The sequence below is a fragment of the Rhipicephalus microplus genome, unplaced genomic scaffold (genome assembly GCF_043290135.1).
Source record: "Rhipicephalus microplus isolate Deutch F79 unplaced genomic scaffold, USDA_Rmic scaffold_20, whole genome shotgun sequence".
In the NCBI taxonomy this organism is placed as follows: Eukaryota; Metazoa; Arthropoda; class Arachnida; order Ixodida; family Ixodidae; genus Rhipicephalus; species Rhipicephalus microplus.
In genome coordinates, this window is record NW_027464593.1 from 4,945,695 (window position 1) to 4,965,449 (window position 19,755).

The 19,755-nt window shown below is 46.0% G+C and overlaps 2 protein-coding genes across 12 annotated transcripts in view; one reads left to right on the forward strand and one right to left on the reverse strand.

Annotated features, from left to right (window-relative positions):
* Positions 1 to 15,955, forward strand: part of LOC142785261 (rho GTPase-activating protein 190-like) — a 155,926-nt gene extending 139,971 nt beyond the window's left edge. For all 11 annotated transcript variants that reach the window (XM_075883689.1, XM_075883692.1, XM_075883695.1 and 8 more), the window contains 2 exons: positions 1,181 to 1,286; positions 6,659 to 15,955. In XM_075883689.1, coding sequence (XP_075739804.1) covers positions 1,181 to 1,286; positions 6,659 to 6,857 — 305 coding nt within the window. In that variant the 3' untranslated portion in view covers positions 6,858 to 15,955. The remainder of the gene's footprint in view (positions 1 to 1,180; positions 1,287 to 6,658) is intronic.
* On the reverse strand, positions 14,283 to 19,062 carry LOC142785262 (uncharacterized). Its single transcript, XM_075883700.1, has 2 exons — positions 18,194 to 19,062; positions 14,283 to 17,206 (listed from the first exon to the last, which is right to left on the reverse strand). Exons 1-2 carry the CDS (start codon positions 18,334 to 18,336, stop codon positions 16,195 to 16,197), a joined length of 1,155 nt encoding a protein of 384 aa, XP_075739815.1. The 5' UTR covers positions 18,337 to 19,062; the 3' UTR covers positions 14,283 to 16,194.
* Between the last annotated feature and the right edge of the window lie 693 nt (positions 19,063 to 19,755).

The window sequence follows — 19,755 nt, forward strand, 5'->3', positions numbered from 1 at the left end:
GTAAATTACGCCTGAAATGATGGAATGTCACCGTATCGTCTGCCAGCACGCATGGGCTGACGGGATTGCACCACGCTGCACCGTAGACCTCCGCGGTGCTGCCGTGGCGTGCACTTGTGTCGTGGCCGGCCCAGCCGAACATGCGGCACCACACGCGTGGTGCCCAGACGGCATAGCACGAGTGCACAGAAAATGCCACCGGTGCCGCCAGCCGAAGATGCCATATGTCGGTCTGCCTTCAATCGCCCTTCTGGATAATCAAATTTTTTTTAGATTATTATTATCGGTGACAGTGTTAAGATTAGTTGCCTTGTAACCAGACTGGAGTGTGTTCATAAGTTTTCTTGCCTTGTAAGAGCAGGTGTAGTAACAGTGTAAATAATGTTTCTTCAATAAAAATTTTCTGTTGAAAATCAGCGTGCAAGTTGTGTCTACTGTTCTTTTGTGCTGCTCTGTCTCTACCAGCTATAAATACTCAGGTTTTTTTTTTTTTTAGGGGGGGGGGGGGTACATTGTGCAGTATAACATGGAAGTTTGCTTGAGTAGCTCATAGAACTCATCAAAGAAAACCGGATAGGCACTGGATTGAAATGTGGTAATGTTATCCTACACTTTTTCTATGCTTTTCCTGTTTTTGAGTACAGTTCAAAAAAGGATAGGATCCAGCTTGCCCATCTTTCAAATCTATTGCAGTTTATGGCTTTTTTGTACCAAACTAAGACTCGCCTTTGGTTATATCTCAAAGGCATAAATAGTAGCATGAAAAAAATTATGTTAAAGTTGATGAAGGATCCCCAAAGGCACTTTGACGAAGTTCAGTCGCCCACATCTGTTCTGTGACAAGGGGAAAATTATCTGTCTTTGTATCTTTTCCTGTCTTACCTTTCTTTTTTATTTCTCTCTCCTCTGTACTTCTAACGTCGATCAGAGTTATTGCCTCTCATGGCTGATGAAGGAGCGCGCAATTTCTGGGAGTGAGGATGAAGAGAGTGCATGTTGGTGCCCGATTATGATAGCTCTCTGCTGTCGCCACACGGCATAACGAGAAGCTTTACAAAAAAGCTCAGCCGTGAAAGGAAAGTGCAATAAAGGCAAGACATGGTAGCAAGTAGATTCTCATTCATTGTTACGGCTGCAGTGTACATGCATAGCCTAACAAAATATGGCTTTCTTCCACCAGGCCTGTCTGACCGCAGCTGCCGGCTGCTAGCCTTGAGAGAGCTCATCAAAAGCCTACCACCAGCAAACTTTGAAATTCTCAAGTTCATCTTCCAGCATTTTGTCCGGTGAGTGAGGTTTGCATGGCACGTCGGCACTCGAAAGGTGCTGACTGTGCTTCTTCTGTTACTTTCTGCTGCTACTTCCGATTCAGCTCAATGTCATTGTGCTCTTGTGCAATGGAAGGATTTTGTTACTCACTTGAAACTTGCTTCTTGGGGGGCCACATACACCCTTCTTGTGGCTGTGAAGCTAGCTTTTCTGCAACGCAGTATGCACAGCTTTGGCGGCACAGTCACTTTTGAAAACAGCGCAGTTTGCTTTCGCCATGACATAGAGGGCGTAGACTCGGCGCTATCAGTATTGTCATGACCAAAAAACACTGCCCAGTCAAGTAGGAAACATGAGTCACATGATAGAGACTACAGCACAAATGACAGCCACAAGACAGTGTGGACACAAACACGCTGCTGTTTTTGTGCCAACTCTGTCTTGGGCTTCTTTAGTTTGAGCTGTAGTCTTAACCATGCTGAACCAACTAGCCAAATCTTCAGCCCTAGGACCTTTTTTACGGAGAGGAGGATTTCCTTCTTTCTGGGCTGTTGCACGAGAGTACAAAAGTCGACGTCACAGCCTCAGCAGTGCATTTTTTGGGAGGTCTCGTGCACTAACAACAGCCCAGAAAGGACTATGGCAGCACACAGGGAGCCTTGAGTGAAAAAGCCTATTAGCAGCAGCTAGCAACCTCTGAGAGGAAGATTAAGTTGAAACAAGACGCACGAAATATACAAAAAATTTGATGCAAACTGGGGTGCAGTTTAATACATGGATTTTGGTGTGCAAGTCGGTTTCACTGTAATGCAAGAAGTCTTGGGGGTGATTGCTTACACAAAACATATCTTTTTGTGCTTCAAAGATGCTCGAAAACTCTCTTTTTACTGTCTTAAAGCTGTGCCAGAACTGCATTATTCCTGCTCCCCGGGCTTCCCCGAAACACCAAAGACCGCTTCTACCTCAGCATTCTACACTTAATGTGGAACAGTGTGAGCTATTAATGGCTTATAAACAATAAAATTTAGTGGCAAAAAAGGTCTGTCCAAAAGGATTTGTGTTTTACACAAAGTCATGATACAAGACGAAAACCGTGCAACTTTGTGTAAAACTGATTAGGTATTTTCAATTAGCATAAAAACTTACGTATGGTATAACCTGATTGCAACAGACCTCCATACTCCATAGTGAAGAGGATTTTGGTTTGTTGTGAAAGGAGTATGTAACATCCACGTACTGTTGCAACAGACTTTTATGGAAACACTGAATGGGTCTGTTGCAACCGGAGAGAATTACAAGTCATATAGTACAGATTTATTCTCAGTGGGGCCTAAAAATTAAAATTTTTTGAAAATCTCTTTTTCAGTTTCTGTAGCTATTCTTTAGTAGATTCCAAAATATCTTCACTGATAACTATGTAGAAGTGCTGTAAAAAGTTTTTCTGCCTGCCGAGGTGGTGAAAATGATTGTGGAAGCTGCAACAACAACAAAAAAGAAACGACGTTTCTCGAAAATTTCTAGCTTCACAACTGCCCACCACCATTTTGGGCTTGTCGTAAAAATATTTCATAAAAAGCACTCCGTGTTCAATATCCCGGCTGCATTTCCGATGGAGGCGGAAATGTTGTAGGCCCGTGTGCTCAGATTTGGGTGCACGTTAAAGAACCCCAGGTGGTCGAAATTTCCGGAGCCCTCCACTACGGCGTCTCTCATAATCATATGGTGGTTTTGGGACGTTAAACCCCACAAATCAATCAATCAATCACTTCGTGTTCAAAAAGTAGGTGTGTAAAAATTCATTTCGAGGCCTTTGACTGGCTGCTTCTGCCTTACTGCTCCGGGATAGCATCGTCTGCTTCTTGTGCGGGACGGGGTTGCGGCTGTCTAAAATCGCGTTACTGAGTGACATTTTCGCATTTGTTCTGTGTTCACGGGTCTACAACGATTCAAGATACAATTACGGCTTAAGGCATCTGCAAGCGGGAGTTCAGTCATCAGATTACAGTTGCGCACTGCACTCGTCACATACATCGCACACGTGCAGCTTGAACCGATTGTTACAGCATTTACTCATTGGTGAGAAAGTTGTGCTTATCAGTGCTTCGAACCTCTTGACAAAGACTGCCGCGGGACTTTATTTTTGTATTCGCGATCAAGCATGTCATACCTTGAAACATCGGGTGCCACAGCTATGCACATCGCAGCCGCATGTCTGCTGGAAATTGTGGCTAAGCCTAACTCCGCCCCGAACTTGGGGGGCAATACCATTGCGCTAGCGGATATGTGATTGTGAAGAAGCCGTAATGTGATTCGTCGCAAGCAACGCATAACATCGGCCGCTGGCTACTTAGAACCGTGAATAGGCATCTGGCACATGGATAGCAGACCATGGCCGAACTCGCCAAGCACCAACCACTTGAAACAGCGGTGGCAGCGGCCAGCACATTCGTGCGTCAGCACCCAAACGCTCAAGACCAAGCATGCTGCGCATCAATTTTTGTTGCCGTAGCTTGGCATAACTTGTGGGGTCTCGAAAATGAGAACACCACGCTCTTGAAGTGGACGGGCACAGAAAATGCGGTCAGAACAAACCAAACAACACGCATTTGTTTAACCGCTTTTAGAACAACGATATCGAATTATTATAACATCAATTGGGGTCAAATGCTAAATAACCTTACACGTTATTACACCACACTCAACATGACAAAACAAACACAAGAACACACTCAAGGTGGCTTCGCCAATGCTTGACTCACCACAAGGTTCCCCGGCATGCTACCTGCGGTGCCGCACACCGGGGACCCTTGCCAGAGACAACCATTTGTGCCGACCGCCACCCGCCAAAGAGAACCGCTCATATCTCGAGCGCCACCACCCAGGCCTGCCGCCAGGCGCCACTGCCGGCGCTACGCACTAAGCATGATGATGATGGTGGTGATAACAAATGCTCGCAAGCACAACGCCCCTTACTGCACGATAGTTGTGGACCCGAAACGCGGCCTATAAATGAGAAACGCGCACCGTGAGGCACAAGTAACTTTACAAGGAGTGTTAGCACTCCCACAAACTAATAATTAACAGATCGGAGATCGGTGGCCTTTGTTCCTAAATCGGTATGTCTATCTGCAGCGCTATTCCTGTCCTAAAAGCATGCCAAGCAATGTTTGAAGTTGGAAGTAATAGAATTCGATATGTCTGTGGTAGAAAAGTCTGCTGTAAGAAAGTCCTGACGACTTTACTGGCCTCACATTTTAATCAAATATATCCCAATGTCCGTTGTACCATAATCCGTGGTAAACCAAGCTCAATCAATGGAACAAATAGGGAGGTTGGCGTAATGCCGCTAATCAGTATGTCTGTTGTAAGCAGATTTGTTGTAATAAGGTTATACTGTAGACAGTAAAAATTTCATTGCCTTAGGCCACAAATTGAAAAACTTCTTTTTTGTAGCATGTGCCCTTGAAGCGGAATCGGGCTGTAAACATGCAATAAAGACGAGACCTGCTGTCATGTAGCGAGAAATCTGTCTCATTTGATTCATGACTGGTTGTAGGAAGGAGAAGTGTACGGAGATTACGAAAAAGATCTATCACTACTTTTGCAGATATTCTGATTCACAGTGTGTTTAGTGCTTCAGTAGTTATAGAGTCAATCATAGATTGGCAAGACTGAAGAGTCTTTTTGATTTATATGGGGGTTTTAACGTCCCAAAACCATCCCATGATTATGGGAGACGTCGTAGTGGAGGGCTCCAGAAATTTCGACCACCTGGAGTTCTTTAACGTGCACCCAAATCTGAGCACATAGGCCTACAGCATTTTCACCTCCATCAAAAATACAGCCGCCCCAACCGGGATTTAATCCCGCGACCTACGTGTCAGCAGCCGAGTACCTTAGCCACTAGACCACCGCGTCAGGGCTGAAGAGTCTTTTTAGCGAGGCTAATGGGTGAAACATAGCTGTAAAATAGAGCATACAATTAAAATGAACACAATATGAAGATGGCAAGTTAAGTGCCTTTACCAGTTGTTTTATTAGACCTCTGAACAATTGGCTACATATCGCACAGGACAAAAATATTTGCAGAACTGCAGTTCTAATTGAAAACAACAAATGATAACAGATAATGGTTCTTGATTTCATGTGACCAGATTTAGCAAGTCTTGCCAAAAAATACGCTTCAACCTCGTTATAATGTAACGAACTATAACGAAATAATAGATATAACAAAGTAAATGAAATTCCTCTTGGAAGCTCTATTGAGAACCATGCATTTTAAACCTCGTTGTCGAAGTAAAATTCACCGGTAAATGGATATAACGAACTAAATTAGTCTATAAAAAAACCGACTGTGTTGTGTTAAGTATTTCGTTTTCTACAGAGTTTGACGCTCGTTTGGCACGGCTCTTTCAAAACTTCCGCGCCGACCTTACAGCCATGCCCCGCGCGGCCGAGAGAGCCGTCCTCCTCACACAGCCAGCGGAGGGATTGAGGAAGCGCTCAGGAGGTCACATGACCGAGAAGCGGCGTCGCGGTGCAAAGCGATTTCTCTCTCACGACGGCAACGACTGCGTCTTCGCTGCTACCATGGCTGCTACCCTCTGCATCGATAAAGGAATACTCTCCGCGACAGCTTCCTTTATTTATTTCTTTCTCTCTCTCCGTGCACGGCCTTGAAAGGAGAAAAGTTTCTACGTGCAGAGACGGAAAAGGGAGAAGCGTGTCACAGGCGCGTCACAGATCGGTATTTGAGAGAGAGCAAACAATCCATCAAAGTCTTTTCTTTCCTTTTCTTCTTTTCCTTCCTCGCGCACAGCATTGAGAGGTGCCACCGCGGGATTGGGCATGGTGCTGAGAGCATTTTTGTAGCGCGTTATGTTCGAATTAACCGTCGCAAGTGATTGTGCATTTGAATTACAGGGTGTTTTCGCTCATTGGAATACACATAGCATTCACGGGACCTCAGCATGAGTTCAAATTAACCGGAAGTTCGAATTAAGCGTGTTCGAATTGAGGTTCGACTGTATTCATTTTCTGTTGCACGCCCGTAGCAGTACATTGGACCGCAAGGCGGTTTCCTTCTTTGCATGCTTATAGGTGTGAGCCCATCTGAGCACACATTGCCACCAACTGTTATAATCGATATAACGAAATAATGGATATAACAAAATAATTGTGGCTCCGCTTCAACTTCATTATAACGAGGTTTAGTGTACTTGCTGTGGAAACATTGATGGGATTCATCTTGCCCCTATTGACCCCCCCCCCCCCCCCCCCCAGTGCTGGTTAGCGAACCGGCTGTCTGGTTAATTTCCCTGCCTTCCTCTTTGTCCCTCTGTCTTGGTGGGTTTCATACCATGAATGGTTGCTGTCTTGTTGTTCCCAGAGTGGCTGAGAACTGCCGCCTGAACAGCATGGACAGCAAAAACCTGGCCATCTGCTGGTGGCCCACACTGCTGCCACTCGAGTTCAGCGACATGGGTGTGTTTGAGAGAGTGCGGCCACATCTTGAGGACGCTGTGCAGACCATGATCGACCAGTTCCGCTTTCTCTTCTGTGACCAGGACGAGGTACTCAGCGTCTGACCGACCATTTGTTTTTGTTTTTTCATCTTCGCCGTCGCCACCGCTGCTATCATTGCTGCTACCATTACTACTCTGGCGCTCGCTGGTCTCGGGTCTGACCAGCCGAACGTTGCAGCACGTTCGACGTGGCATTCCTCCCGTGGCCCCATCTTGTGCCGACCTGGCTGCTGCCGCTACGTCTAAGGAGTGCTGTCTTCAAGAATCTCGTGTGGCCAACGTCGTTGAGTGCTGTCTGTGCACGAGTGTGTATACGTGCGTGCACGTCTGTGGCGGCGCTTTTAATTTATTCGTTGATTTGACACTGAGGCTGTGCGGTAAGGCACTGTGCCGGAGCTGGGGGGGCCGAGGTTTTCTTTTTTTTCTTTTTTTAATACCCCCCTTTTTTTTACTTTCCTCGGCACGACCCTGTGATATTTGTACATTTTTATTCCTCAAAGGTCCCATGTACATTTGTTCCCGTCATTAGTTTTTTCTTCCCAGCATTGCTTCTGTGTCCAAAGTCTTTTGTACAGTGCAAGCAGTTTCTTTTAGCGACAGGAAAGGGGGGAAAGGGACTCGTGCTCGTGGGGCTTCTGACTGTTGAACAAAGCAGCCCACTCTTCGGTTGTCTTCAACTCCCACTGTCTTCATGTTTTCGTACCTTTCTCTTGCGTTTCCTCCTCGTACACTTGCCTCAAACAATCTTTAGTGCGACCGAAGACGGTGGTTGTCAAAAGCTTGTCTCTTAATATGTTTCATTGGGCCTAGGTGTTGCCTCAAACAAAATCAAAGCCACTTGCTACACGACATTCATAACTTCTAAGTGGGTGGTGTAATGATTGCCAGCTTTTTTTTATTATTATTATTATTCGTCTTGTGACGTCTGGTCTTGGTTCACCCTAAAACTACGGTGGTGACATGCCAGCATTAATGTATACACTTTTAGCTTTTATTATTATTATCAATGATTTCTTTTTTCGAAAGTAATTGCCGATGCGAGAATCTACTCAGTAGACACACTTTTATAAGGAAACGTCCTACCAGCTTTCAATTGAGCATGCCTATGTGGCCGAAAATGTGGGAATGGTGCCACAAAATGTAGACAAGTGCGTGATCTTCAAAATTATTTTTTAAGTGCCACACTCGTAACTGTCATTTTGATAGCCAACGTGCCGTAGGGTTTTGTGTACTGATGCGCCAATAGGAAAGGGCTTTACTCTTTTTTTGAATGCGTTTTCTTTTTTTTGACTCATTGCTGGCATAAAAACTACAATGTGTATGTTAGTGTCATCATCCTGCTGTTCTGGTGTGGATGGAACATTGACATTGCTGTCAAAGTTTGCCAAGAAATGTTCAGTGGCAGACTGATTATTGAACAGCAAGACCCTCATTTGCACCTGACACTAGCACGGCATTCGCGGCACCCCTGTCACATGGGCCAACTTTGGTGCACTTTTGAGGGAATGCATTTCACTGCTTGTGTCATTCACATGCTGTAACATGGGACCGCTTAGTGCCACTCTTTGCAATGCGCACATGCCGGCACCCCCATTCATCGAATTCGCTTTGTTACTTCACTGTATCTGGCCTCGGTAACACTCGCTCATAAATGAGTTATCAGAAGCTGAGTTTGTAACACATCTTGCAAACTATTGTTTTTTGTTATGAGGAATACTGTTATGCATCGAAACATACTATACCGCTAAAACTAGTCTGCTGTTCTAGCTCTCAGGCAGTTTTCTGCCTCAGCCACCTTGCTGAGCACATGGCTAGCAATGGCCGCATATTTAGCTAAAGTTTATGTAAGAACTGGTTTTTATTGGTTTAAAAAACTGAGGGCATATTGCACTAGTGCAATGCTGAAATGCACAGTGGAACTTGCAATAGACCTAGTTTCTTCCAGTTTCTCTAAGCTTGGCAAATTATGCTAGGCCTGCTTAAGATATGCTAGGCTTGGGCTAAATGTGTCTTGGAATATCTAGGCTTACTTAGGCGTAACTATACTTGGCTTTATTATCATTACTTAATAAGTCATAATGTAATTATTTTTACTTAATTAGGTTGTTTTATTAACCTTGGCTGTGCTAGTCTACATAATTAACTTGAAAATAATCACACTTGCCTTAGTTTGCCCTGATGTAGTAAGACCTGGTTTAATTGGTATTCACTTTTATAGACCTGGCTTAGTCGTTGCTTGATTGGATTAACTTAGTAGTGTTGACTTAGTATTGGCTTAGCCAGTCAGCCCAATCAGTATTACTTGGACTAATTCGCTTAATTAGTGTTGCTTGCAACAATTAGCTTGATCTCTCGCCCCTAAGATTCATTGCGTACCGCGCCAGACAAATCGGCGCCCGTGTCTGAGCGAATCAGAAGGTGGAGATGATGAAGTGAGCACATGCTGGTTCATGATCATAATTTCTGTTCGCATTACTTGGCGCAACGAAAAGCCTAAACAGTCCTGCTGTACAAATATTGCCTGAAATAGTACATATTTGTTGTGATATTTGAGCAGCCATCACCTTTACCACCGATTCCAAAGTGCGCTTTTCCTTTTGTGTAGCAACGTGCTGCCAAACTGACATTCTAAGTGCACTGGTTAGAAATGGCAGAACTCGCTGTTGTGACAGGGGTGTTGGGCATCGTGGCACAGCAAAAGTTGTTGATGTCATCCTGCAATAAAAGCCACTTTATGACACGCTGAAACAGTGGTTTTCAAGGTGGTAACAGAGCGAAATTCGCTGTCAGTGGTGAAACGGTCATTTGCTCTCATCGGAAGGGTTAGCGGTGAGCAACCAATTGATTGGAAATTTCTTCTGTAGAGCGATAGGAGTGATATTGCCTTTGGGACGCACCAAAATTTCCCCTAGCCGACTGACCCTTTAAAATTGTGTCGACTTGTTTCAGTTATGGCCACTGTCCCACATTAAAAAGTGAGTTTTGACTTAAATGTGTTTTTAATAACAAGATACATGTGCTCTTTGCTACGATTTAGGAACAGTTAACAATGTCATAATGCACTGATTTTTTCATTGCATTTGAAAAATTGTGCACTGTTTGTCACGCCAGCTGCAAATATAAAATTTGTAGCCCTTCTGAAACAAAATCACCATTGGTGGTGAGACCTAGCCAAGTAAATGTTGCAAATGGAATCGTATATATTGCTACAATTGCAGCATGTCAAGTAGCCCCAAAGCAATGTACGATCACTTAGCTTACAAGAAAGAAAGGTTTACATGAATTCTTGAAAAACTTTTTCCTTTCTGTAGTCATAAGGCAGCTGCAATGATGACAGGAAAGTAGAGAGATGGTGTGCCATGACCTCGCGACTTGCATCGTCATTACTAGCCCTTCTGGCTTGCCAGCCTTGATGCAGCATCTGGATAAATATTTGAGGTCTTGCTTTGAAGCGTGTCTGCTATTGAATTAATCATATCACCTCGTAATTAGGCCTTGTTGTCAAATGGTACAAGGACTATGCATCACTGTGTCATAAATCGTGCAGCAATTGTTTGCAATGCCAGTATTCTAGGTGTGCCACGTACAGTGCAAAAGGAATAAGCAACACAAAGCATTTTTAATTACTTTTTTTAATTACATTTCCTAGCATGACTTGCAAAGTCAGAGGGATCGGAATCACAAGAATCAGTCTGCTACTGTGCATGTGAATGAGCGGTTCACTGGCAGCAAAAACATGACTAGATACCCATATTGAATGTACCTCCAACTTGTTTTCTGCAGTGTTGTCAATCCTGGAAGCATTTGAATCATGAATAAGTGCATCATAGTGACAATGAGGGTCATCTGCTTTGTACAGTAACCACCTGAAACGTTTATTGGACAGGACTGAAAGTGCAGTCGTTGCATGACATGAAATAGCGGACATGGAAATGCTGTACGACACCACACCACAAATCTCAGCAGTGTGTTTCAAGTGGTCACTGTTTGAAAGTGTTCATTCGTTCAAATCAAAACTTGGAAAGTTTTTTGGCAGCATTCTTTGTAGAGCTCTGCATATGGTGCCATGGAGGGCTTTCACTTACTGCATGCACTGGTGTTCTGAATGTCGGAAAGCCTTTGAGCACTGTGCTTTCTGTTGAAACCAGTTTGTCAAATCCTTGTAAGGTGGATCGGGTTTCTAGGCAGGCAGGATTTTGGAAGTGCTACCACTTTTGTAGCAGCTATGAAAACAGAGGAATGTTGCAGGCGAAGTGACAGCCAATCTTGCCAAAGTTTCTGGACTAAAATTTGCAACGGAAACACAAGATGCCCTAAATAGAAAAGACAGGACATGTGTTTTTTCTATGTACCAACTAGGCCCAAATGAAGTTTTATTGGGCTTCCTAAAGTTGTCTCAGTCCAGTGTGTTTCACTCCTATGGTTTGCTTGCCGACTGTTGGAGTTCACCTATGAATTAATCAGCGTTGGCAAGGTGACATTTATGTAATCGTCAATCAAGCAAAAGCACCGAGCAATGCGTAGAAGAGCTATCACATAGGCAGATAGCCAAATGTTTTTGATAGTTCTTTTCATGACGTCCTGTGCTTTTGGTATGGCACTGTTATCGTTGGTGCACAAACATGCGTCATTTCTTGATATTCGTGGAAAACCATTTATAGATTGAAAATTAGTTATCGTAGTGCAATTCCAAGCACCATCTCGTGGAATCATGTTTTGCCGTTAATGCACTGTGTGGTGCAAGAAGCAGCTGTGCAATACCTATTTTGCGATAGCCACTTCCAGATCATGCTGAAAAATTCTTTTTGTCTCTTCAGTTGATGCACTTTCACTTTCATTGTTCTTGCCTCCTCATTTCATTGGGCCAAAGATGGAATTCAAGCTTGCTGGAGGTATAACTGGCTTTAGCAAACAGTGCTGTTTTCCCCGTTTTCTAGATTAAACGGTTAGGCCCATAAAACTTACTTTCAGGACTGCAGCCACATGCATTCTTTGCTTACAGAGGTTTTTTTTTTTTTTTTTTCATTGGTGCAGAAAATTTGTGTGGAAGTTGGTGGTGCGGCTGCGTTATTGGCTTGAAGAATTTTGCGTAATGTTCCTGCATTTAGTTCGTTAATACTTTAGCACTGTGTGAATGCCACCGTGCTTCATCTGTTACTAGTACAACAGTGCCAAAGCTACATAGCTTGCGGCCCCGCCGCAGTAGTCTAGTGGCCAAGGTACTCGGCTGCTGACCCGCAGGTCGCGGAATCAAATCCCGGCTGCAGTGGCTGCATTTTCGATGGAGGCAGAATTCTGTAGGCCCGTGTGCCCAGATTTGGGTACATGTTTTTAAAGAACCCCAGGTGGTCGAAATTTTCGGAGCCTTCCACTGCAGTGTCTCTAATAATAATGTGGTGGTTTTGGGACATTAAACTCCACATATCAATCAATTACATAGCTTATGCTGCAGTGCCATGCCGTCTTCTTCCTGTATTGTTTTTCTTCATTCTACTGCATAAATAGGGGCTGTTCCATTGTTTTTTGTTGGTGCGGTGCAGCAACGAGGCTCGATTGTAGAGAAAACCAAAATGGATGAATAGGATTTAGTCTTATAGTGTTGTACTTTCGTACAATGAACTATCAGATGAAGTTTAAAAATCACACTTTTTTATATTGCCATCTTTGGTTGCAGCAAATATCTAATATAACTGATGTAGGTGATCTTTCCTCAGATGTGACTCTGTCGTTGCTACTAAGCTCTGCCATGCAGAATGAAAAGGCATTTTTTATTCGCCTCAGGATACTGCGCTTATGACACTAGCCAAATAGTATAATAAACAATGAAAAGAGAGAAAAAAACGAAAGGGAAGAACTACATGACAAATGCTGACTGCCAACTGGAACACTTATTCCGCATAACCTACGCTTAAATAACAAATCTGCATACCACATCTACATGAGGGGCCGGTTTGAAAAGAAGTTACAAATTCACTATCTGTGAAAGTGCAGATGGCTGAGCTCTTTGACAAACAAAACATTCGTGGCCTGGGCGACGCGTGCATCTGCCAGAGCTCTGATGTAGGCAGCTTTCGCAATTTTCCGCTGGATTTTCCCCCTGTGATGATATAAAATGGTGGTGTTGAAAACTGTGGAAGCACAATGCGCAATAAATGTTTCAGCCAGCACTCAGCATTCGGCCTATGCAGCTATTCCTTTTTGTCTCTCATATTTTTCAGATGTACATTATTGTGCATTCATACCAATTAGCGCAGCTTAGCACTGTTTCAAACCAAATGGCATGCCTCATTTACATACTTTTGGCTGTAAGATTTATTGCCTGCATATTTTTGAATTTTTCAGGAGGAATATTTATTTCCTCTCTGTCCATGCTGCTTCAGCTTTCACGCCGCTGTAACTTTGGCATAACGGAATCCTTGTCTTCAGCTGGAAGGCTCAGAATGTTGGCATTGCCTGGTAAAGGTTCTAACGGGTGCTTTTACAATACAGTCCAGACTTCTGTCCAGCATCGTTCTTGTTGTGTTTGTAGCTACATTAGCATCTTGGGCCACAGTTGCACTGCATGTGAACCCAGCTTCAAAAGCTGACTGACCATTTATGTACTCCGCCACATTAATTTTTTTTACTTTGAAAGTGAATGAAATTGTTTTCTTCTTTCTAGTTACCGCCAAAATTTGCTCTTTTTTTACAATCTAGCCGAGTGCCCCACATTAAGTAATGGACGTCACGTAATATTGGCAGGCTGTTTGCAAAGACACATTCATCGATCATTACTTGACTCCTCAATAAAGCTTTTGAAGTGAGGCTTGACTAATATTGAAAATTGGTTCGATTACACAACTTGTGTTGCTGTATAGGAAATTAAAGGTGCGACTTCACGAGGCACATAGGTTCTGTAGTATATCTCTGGCACTGCAAAGAGGGCTCTCGTCATACGATATTCTATCTCGTTAGGACCACACCTCAACTTGTTTCTTTCAACTTGAACCTTGAGCACAGTACTGCGTTTTCAGGCTCGAATCTCTTCGCAGTTGTGACTTTCAAATGCCTGAAACCTTGCCCATGTTGGTTGCATACTTGTAGGGCAGTGCGCATGACTCACCAACTCGTCAGAGGGAAGCAACTATGTAGATATACGGGTTATGTTGATGGGTCATGTACAAGGCGTACAACACTGCTGCCCACTGTCAGTTGAGTGTATCTGTTGATGGCTTGTGTGCACGATTACTCTGCCGGCATGTTGAAGCTGAGGTTTCTCTGAATTTTTGTTTCAATTTTTATGAAGGCTTATGCAGCGGAATCCTGTTTTAAAAGATAAAACCAAAGCCTGCTGCCAGCAAATTATTTCGTAATGTCCAATGTACTTATCCAGCATGTCGATATTCTCCTGACACCCACTCATTGACTGTCCATTCTTCACTAAGGCAGAGGCTTCATAACTTTGTCAAGCATTGAAGTAGGCAAAATTGCACTGGTCACCTTTGTTCAGGAGTCTTCTTCAAGTCATAGCTCTTGCACAAAGCTCGATAGCCTATTTTCTAATATTATATTTTATTGTAAAGGCATCCCAGTGATCTTGCCTAAGTCATCTTGGAGATTAAACTGTCGGTTGCTGCCATCAGCAGACAGTTTATCTGTGCTAATTGCTATTGAACCTTGTCATTCGCTTCCACAATTTGTTGTTAAGGCTAATCAGCAAGGTCTGCCTTGGCAGGATTGAGAAATGCAATGCAGCCACTATTACTGAGAATGGTGCTAGATGTGTAGCTCCATATTAGTAGCTAGCCTGCATTATCATTTGCATAGTTTGTATTGATGGTGACACTTTCAACTAGAGGTACAGTCTTGAGGACAGTCCAGTTTATTTACATACATTGCATATGGAGAGTGAAACAAAAATCAAGTTATTTCGAGTCTTACCACTGTGAGCTGTTTGAGTTTTATTGTACGTCCTGTATTAGTGTACGTGAATCTGCATAGATTTCCACATTGATCAGCATTGGCTCTTTATGTGCATTAATGTGCAATTGCAATGGCTAAACCACCGAAGCATTATCTAATAATTTAGGTGGAAGTAATAGAAAGCAGGCCAAGCAGGAGGACCATGTACTGCATTGTAACATTCCACTGTCTAACTTCGAAGCAAACTTGCAAGTTCAGGAGGAATGTTAATGTAAATACATCTATGAAAATTTTGAAAATAAGGTTAGTGAAACCGTTCGTTGTAACAGCTTCTTTGCCGAGTTCCACACCGATTCAACCAACCTACTCCAAGGACAGGCCGTCCAGATTGCAGTCGTAGGAGCTTGAGAAGCGTGCGACTATGCTGATCGTGTTCGTATTCGAGCATAATGGTTCCTAAATGACCCTATGTTAGTTGCTTCCTCTAAGAAAACTCTCCATGGCACCTTCATGTGTACCTAACTAGACGTTATTTTACCACACATTTTAGCATGCCTTGGAGACGCATTTATAATTTTCGTCACTCATCTTGCGGGAACTGTCAAAGTTTTATTGCGATCGTTTTCATACTCGGAAAATGCAACTGTGCCAGTGCATGCATTGCTTGTGCTGCCACACACTCTGTGGTGCTCGCCATGGAAAAAATGTATTCCGAGGATGGGGTGCAGCTTTTTGTCACTCGTTTTTCCAAGCGCCTGCGCACCACACTGCCGCCACAAACGGGCCAAACACAAAGCCAGGGCCTGGTTAGTTGGGAGGGGTGCAGAGGTTTCAAGATTCTTGAGTATTTTTTCACGGGTGCCCCGTACTATATCTGTCTCTCTATCTCTGCCTTGGCCCTGCGAGTGCTGTATTGTCTCGAGGTCGCATCAGGAGTGCCCGCAAGAGGAGGGGAGTTGTGCTAGAATGGTGATACAAAGGACTGTGTTGTGTGACCACCACTCGTAGCCGAAAAAAAAGCGTAGCATGCCTGTGTGTGTTTGTATGTATGTGCGTGTGTGTTAGAAGCTGTGTGTATGTTTTTCCTGGTTTCCCTGGAAAGCCTTCGCGCGTGGTGGGCTACACCTCCTCTGCGGGCGGAGATCGGACTGGGGGATTGGATGATGGAGAGTGTGTATCATATGGCACGTGCTTTGTGCCCAGAGACGTGTTTGTGAGTGATGTAAAAGAAAAAATAAAAGTGAATTATAGAGCTAGGAGAGGAGACCAACCTGTGTTCACTTTTCAACAAGAAAACAAGAACACCTTTGTTATATATGTCAACAAAAAAAAAAAATGGCTCGGAAGCGAGGCCAGGAGGACTGCCAGGTAGGTTTGAGATGCATCTGAACAGCATCGCACAGCCACTCTGGCATTTTTGACCCACTGTTACGTGGCCGTTGGAAGTTTGACTGCGGTCGAAGACGCCCTACCCGGCATTGCCACTGTGCCTGAACTCCTACAGGCTGCGCCTGCACCAGAGGCCATGCAGGTAGGAGACGCACCGCTGGTAGATCCTGCGGACGTCCCACCACCGGGTGCCGCCCGTGTAGAAGTCGTCCGAGCTGACGTTGAAGACGTCGTCGGCATTGCGACCAAGGCCCTCCTGCTGCCCGGCCCTACACGGCGTCGTGTTGGTTGCTGCGTTGCGTCGTTGACGTCCAAAGTACCACCGCCCCCCTGTCCGGCGGCGGCGTCCCGCCGGGTCGCGGCGGCACTTGAGCAGACGCTGCAGACGCACGCACAGTCCGGCCCATGGGCGTACCCACGTCGGCCGCGGTCGCTGCTCGATTCGCGGCTCCAGCGGGTCCTCGAGCCACGGCTTCAGCAGCTTGCTCGTGGACAGCACGGATGGATCGACCACGCGAACGGGCGTCCGTGGTGGAGTGGGACTCGTGCTTTGGACATAGCTGCTGCCGCTGGTGGTGGTCGTGCCGTCGGAAAAGCGGTCGCTGCTGTCACTGTTGCTTAGGCTATGGTAGCCCTGCGCGATGTAGTCCTTCTGAGTGGACCTGGTCGACGACGTGCTGCTCAGGAGCGACGTGGTACTGGGCGTGGTGCGGTAGTCGACGCGCTGGCTGCTCACGTCCAGGATGCGCGCCGCGGGATGCTGCTCGTCCTCTTTCTCGCCGGCCGTCTTGGACGTTTGTGAGAGAATGCTTGCGTGACTCGTCGACGTATCGGCCGAACGTGGCCGTAGAGGGATTTGCTCGGTCTCGGCGTCTTCCTCCTCCCAAGGAAAGATGTCGAACGTGGAACAGAAGTCGAGCGACAGGAGTGAGCCGGCCGGTGTCAGGTACTCCGTGGACTGGCTGACGTCGCTCCCAGCCCGCGACTGGTCGGCCGCCACGTCGCCGCCCATGCCGGAGGAGGGCCACGGCAGCTGGCCCGGCACCGTGCACCTACCATACTCGTCACCGGCGCCGGCGGTACCAGTTGTGGTGGAGCACGGAGTCTTGAACGGGTCGTTGCTGCACGAATGCGTCGCATAAATGACGAAATATGTGCACCCACGAAATTCGATAAAGTACGACGAATGCGGACTGCTGTGGCTTTCGAAGGGGGAAAATGTGACATGACGAGTGTTAGCTATACCACATCGTGACACTGCAGCTCTAGGCCTTTTCGCAGGACGGTTCCTGAGCACTGCCTGTGTCCGCTCTTTGCTGTGGTAAATAAACATGACACCCCCCCCCCCCCCCAAAAAAAAAGCGCACTGCCGAGGCACTAACATCAATCTTTGTACTCTCATGCCACAGTCCAGAAAGGTGTTTCCTCACCTGTGAAGGGGTTTGTAGGCTTTTTACAGAGAGAGGGTTCTACTTTCTGGACGGGGTACAAAAGCTTATGGCAGCATCGGCAGTGTGGTTCTGGGTGTGGCGCGTATTAACAGCCCAGATAGGATCACGGCAGTGCCCTGCAAGCCTTCGTTGACTATATGCCAGCAGTGATGCTAAGGTGTACGGACTCGCTCGCTGTATTTCGTGCCGACCGGTTGTGCCCCCGCGGTCTCCGACGACAGCGCAGCTCTGGCCGACTGAGCTCGCCCTACGCCATTTCCTGACGCCGGCAAGAGCTCTCGCCTAGTGGTGCCCCGTCCCCGGACTCCCGCGACCGTGTCTATCTTTCCTATCTCCTCTTCCGTCGCTCGTGGTCCCTGCGCCTCGCTCTCTCCGTCCTCTCTCTATATATATATACATTTTAGTCCTATCCTTTTAATCTCCTTGCCCCCATCCCTTGTGAGCTACTGTTGAGGTGTCGCACTCTGATGCAGACAGTTACGGGACTCACTTTTCTCTTTTCCCTTTAAGATTCACATAGGCTAAGGTGTACGAAATGTTCGAGCGCTGGAAAAGTGACGCATGCCTGGCCGCCGCTTTATGGTGGCCCTCTAGCGACCATAGCCGCTTGTTTCGCCAGCGCGCCTATTAGTGCTGCAGTTGTCTAGTTTAGCCTACCGCGCATTGTCCTGTCTCTCCTGGCAGGGCTGGCGGTCGGCGTCGTCTTCACGAAGCGGGGATAGCGTGGCGGCCTCCATGGCTGCAATGGCCAGTCGCTTCGTCCTTTTTGGCGTCAGATACGTGTTTCCACGTGCCGCCATGAGTACGTGCCAGATGCGCGTTCATGCATGTGCAGACGCGTATCCCCATGAGGGAGTAAAGAAAAAGCTTAAATAGAAAAATATTAGTCCTTTTTGAGGGCTAACAAAGTTTTCACAACCATTACTCCTTTAGGGGAGTAACAGCGAGTGCATGCATGCATGGCTACTGTTCGCGCAGACGGATACCCCATGTGAGGGTAAAAAGGGCGTGGAATTAAAACGGCACTAAATGTGTGCTGAGCATTTCAATAATAGAAAAAAAAAATGGCAGATCTCACGTACGGTGGGAATCGATTATGTGAAAAGCACGAATGAGTAAGGTTGATATGCCACTTTAAAATCGGCACAACGTTACGAGGTGGAGGTAAATGATACCGTACATGACTTCCGTGTCATGATTATCGTGTTTGGATGCGTCGTTTACATTCGTCATCTATTCACGTTACGTGATAACAAATGTAGTATATGTAGAGCTAGCGAAACGACCGCGAGCACACTATGAACGTGGTATGTTGTCATGTTCTTGCATGACAAGGGTGTCAGGATTATGTTTGCACCAGTCATATATTTCGTCATCCATTTGCGTCCCGTAACACTAAATTTGTTACGTGTGGAGCAAGAAAACGGCCACGAGCGCATCATGAAGGGCCCAATATACTCCAATGTATCGTTGATGGTGAAAACGTATTTATTTATTTATTTACATGAAATTTTCTGCGGAGAAGCTCCGAGTAGTCGAAGATGCTTGGCTTGCGGTGGGGGGGGGGGGGGGGGGGGGGCTTAGTGCAGGGCTCTGCTTGCAGCAGCCGCTCTGCGGGCCCGGTTGATCAGACTCAACTGATCTTCCAGGTTCTCGCTGGCCAGCAGCTCCTCCCATCGCTCCGCTGTTGGATTTTGCACTGGTTGTAGCTGTAATGGCCTGACACTCCCACGTGACGTGGTACAGAGTGGCTTTAGCTGAACGCCATGGGCAGAGAGGAGAGTAGGCCGAGGGGTGCATTTTACTCAGGATGTGCAAATTTGGAAACGTGCCGGTTTAAATTTGCCTCCAGCTCACCGATTCCCCTTTATTTAGTGTTCGGTGTGGTAGCGAATAAGCTTTCCTAAGTCCTCTGTAATGGTTTAGGATGGCCGAATAGTCGCAAGGGACCGGAACGAGTTCCTCAGGGGCGGAGTTGGAAGGTGCTCGGCTCGCATACCCTCAAGCTACCCTATCCGCTGCCTGATTCCCCTCCCGTCCCACGTGGCCCGGAGTCCATATAATCCGATGCCAAATTCTGAGTGGATGTGTAATGGAGTGCTCGCCAGTGTCTGTAACGCTCAGGATGACGTTGAGAGCGGGTTGGCTGATGCGCCCCTGTAGGTACAAGCTGCTTGAGAGTCCGTGAGAACTGTCAGCGACCTTCGTTGACTGTAGCC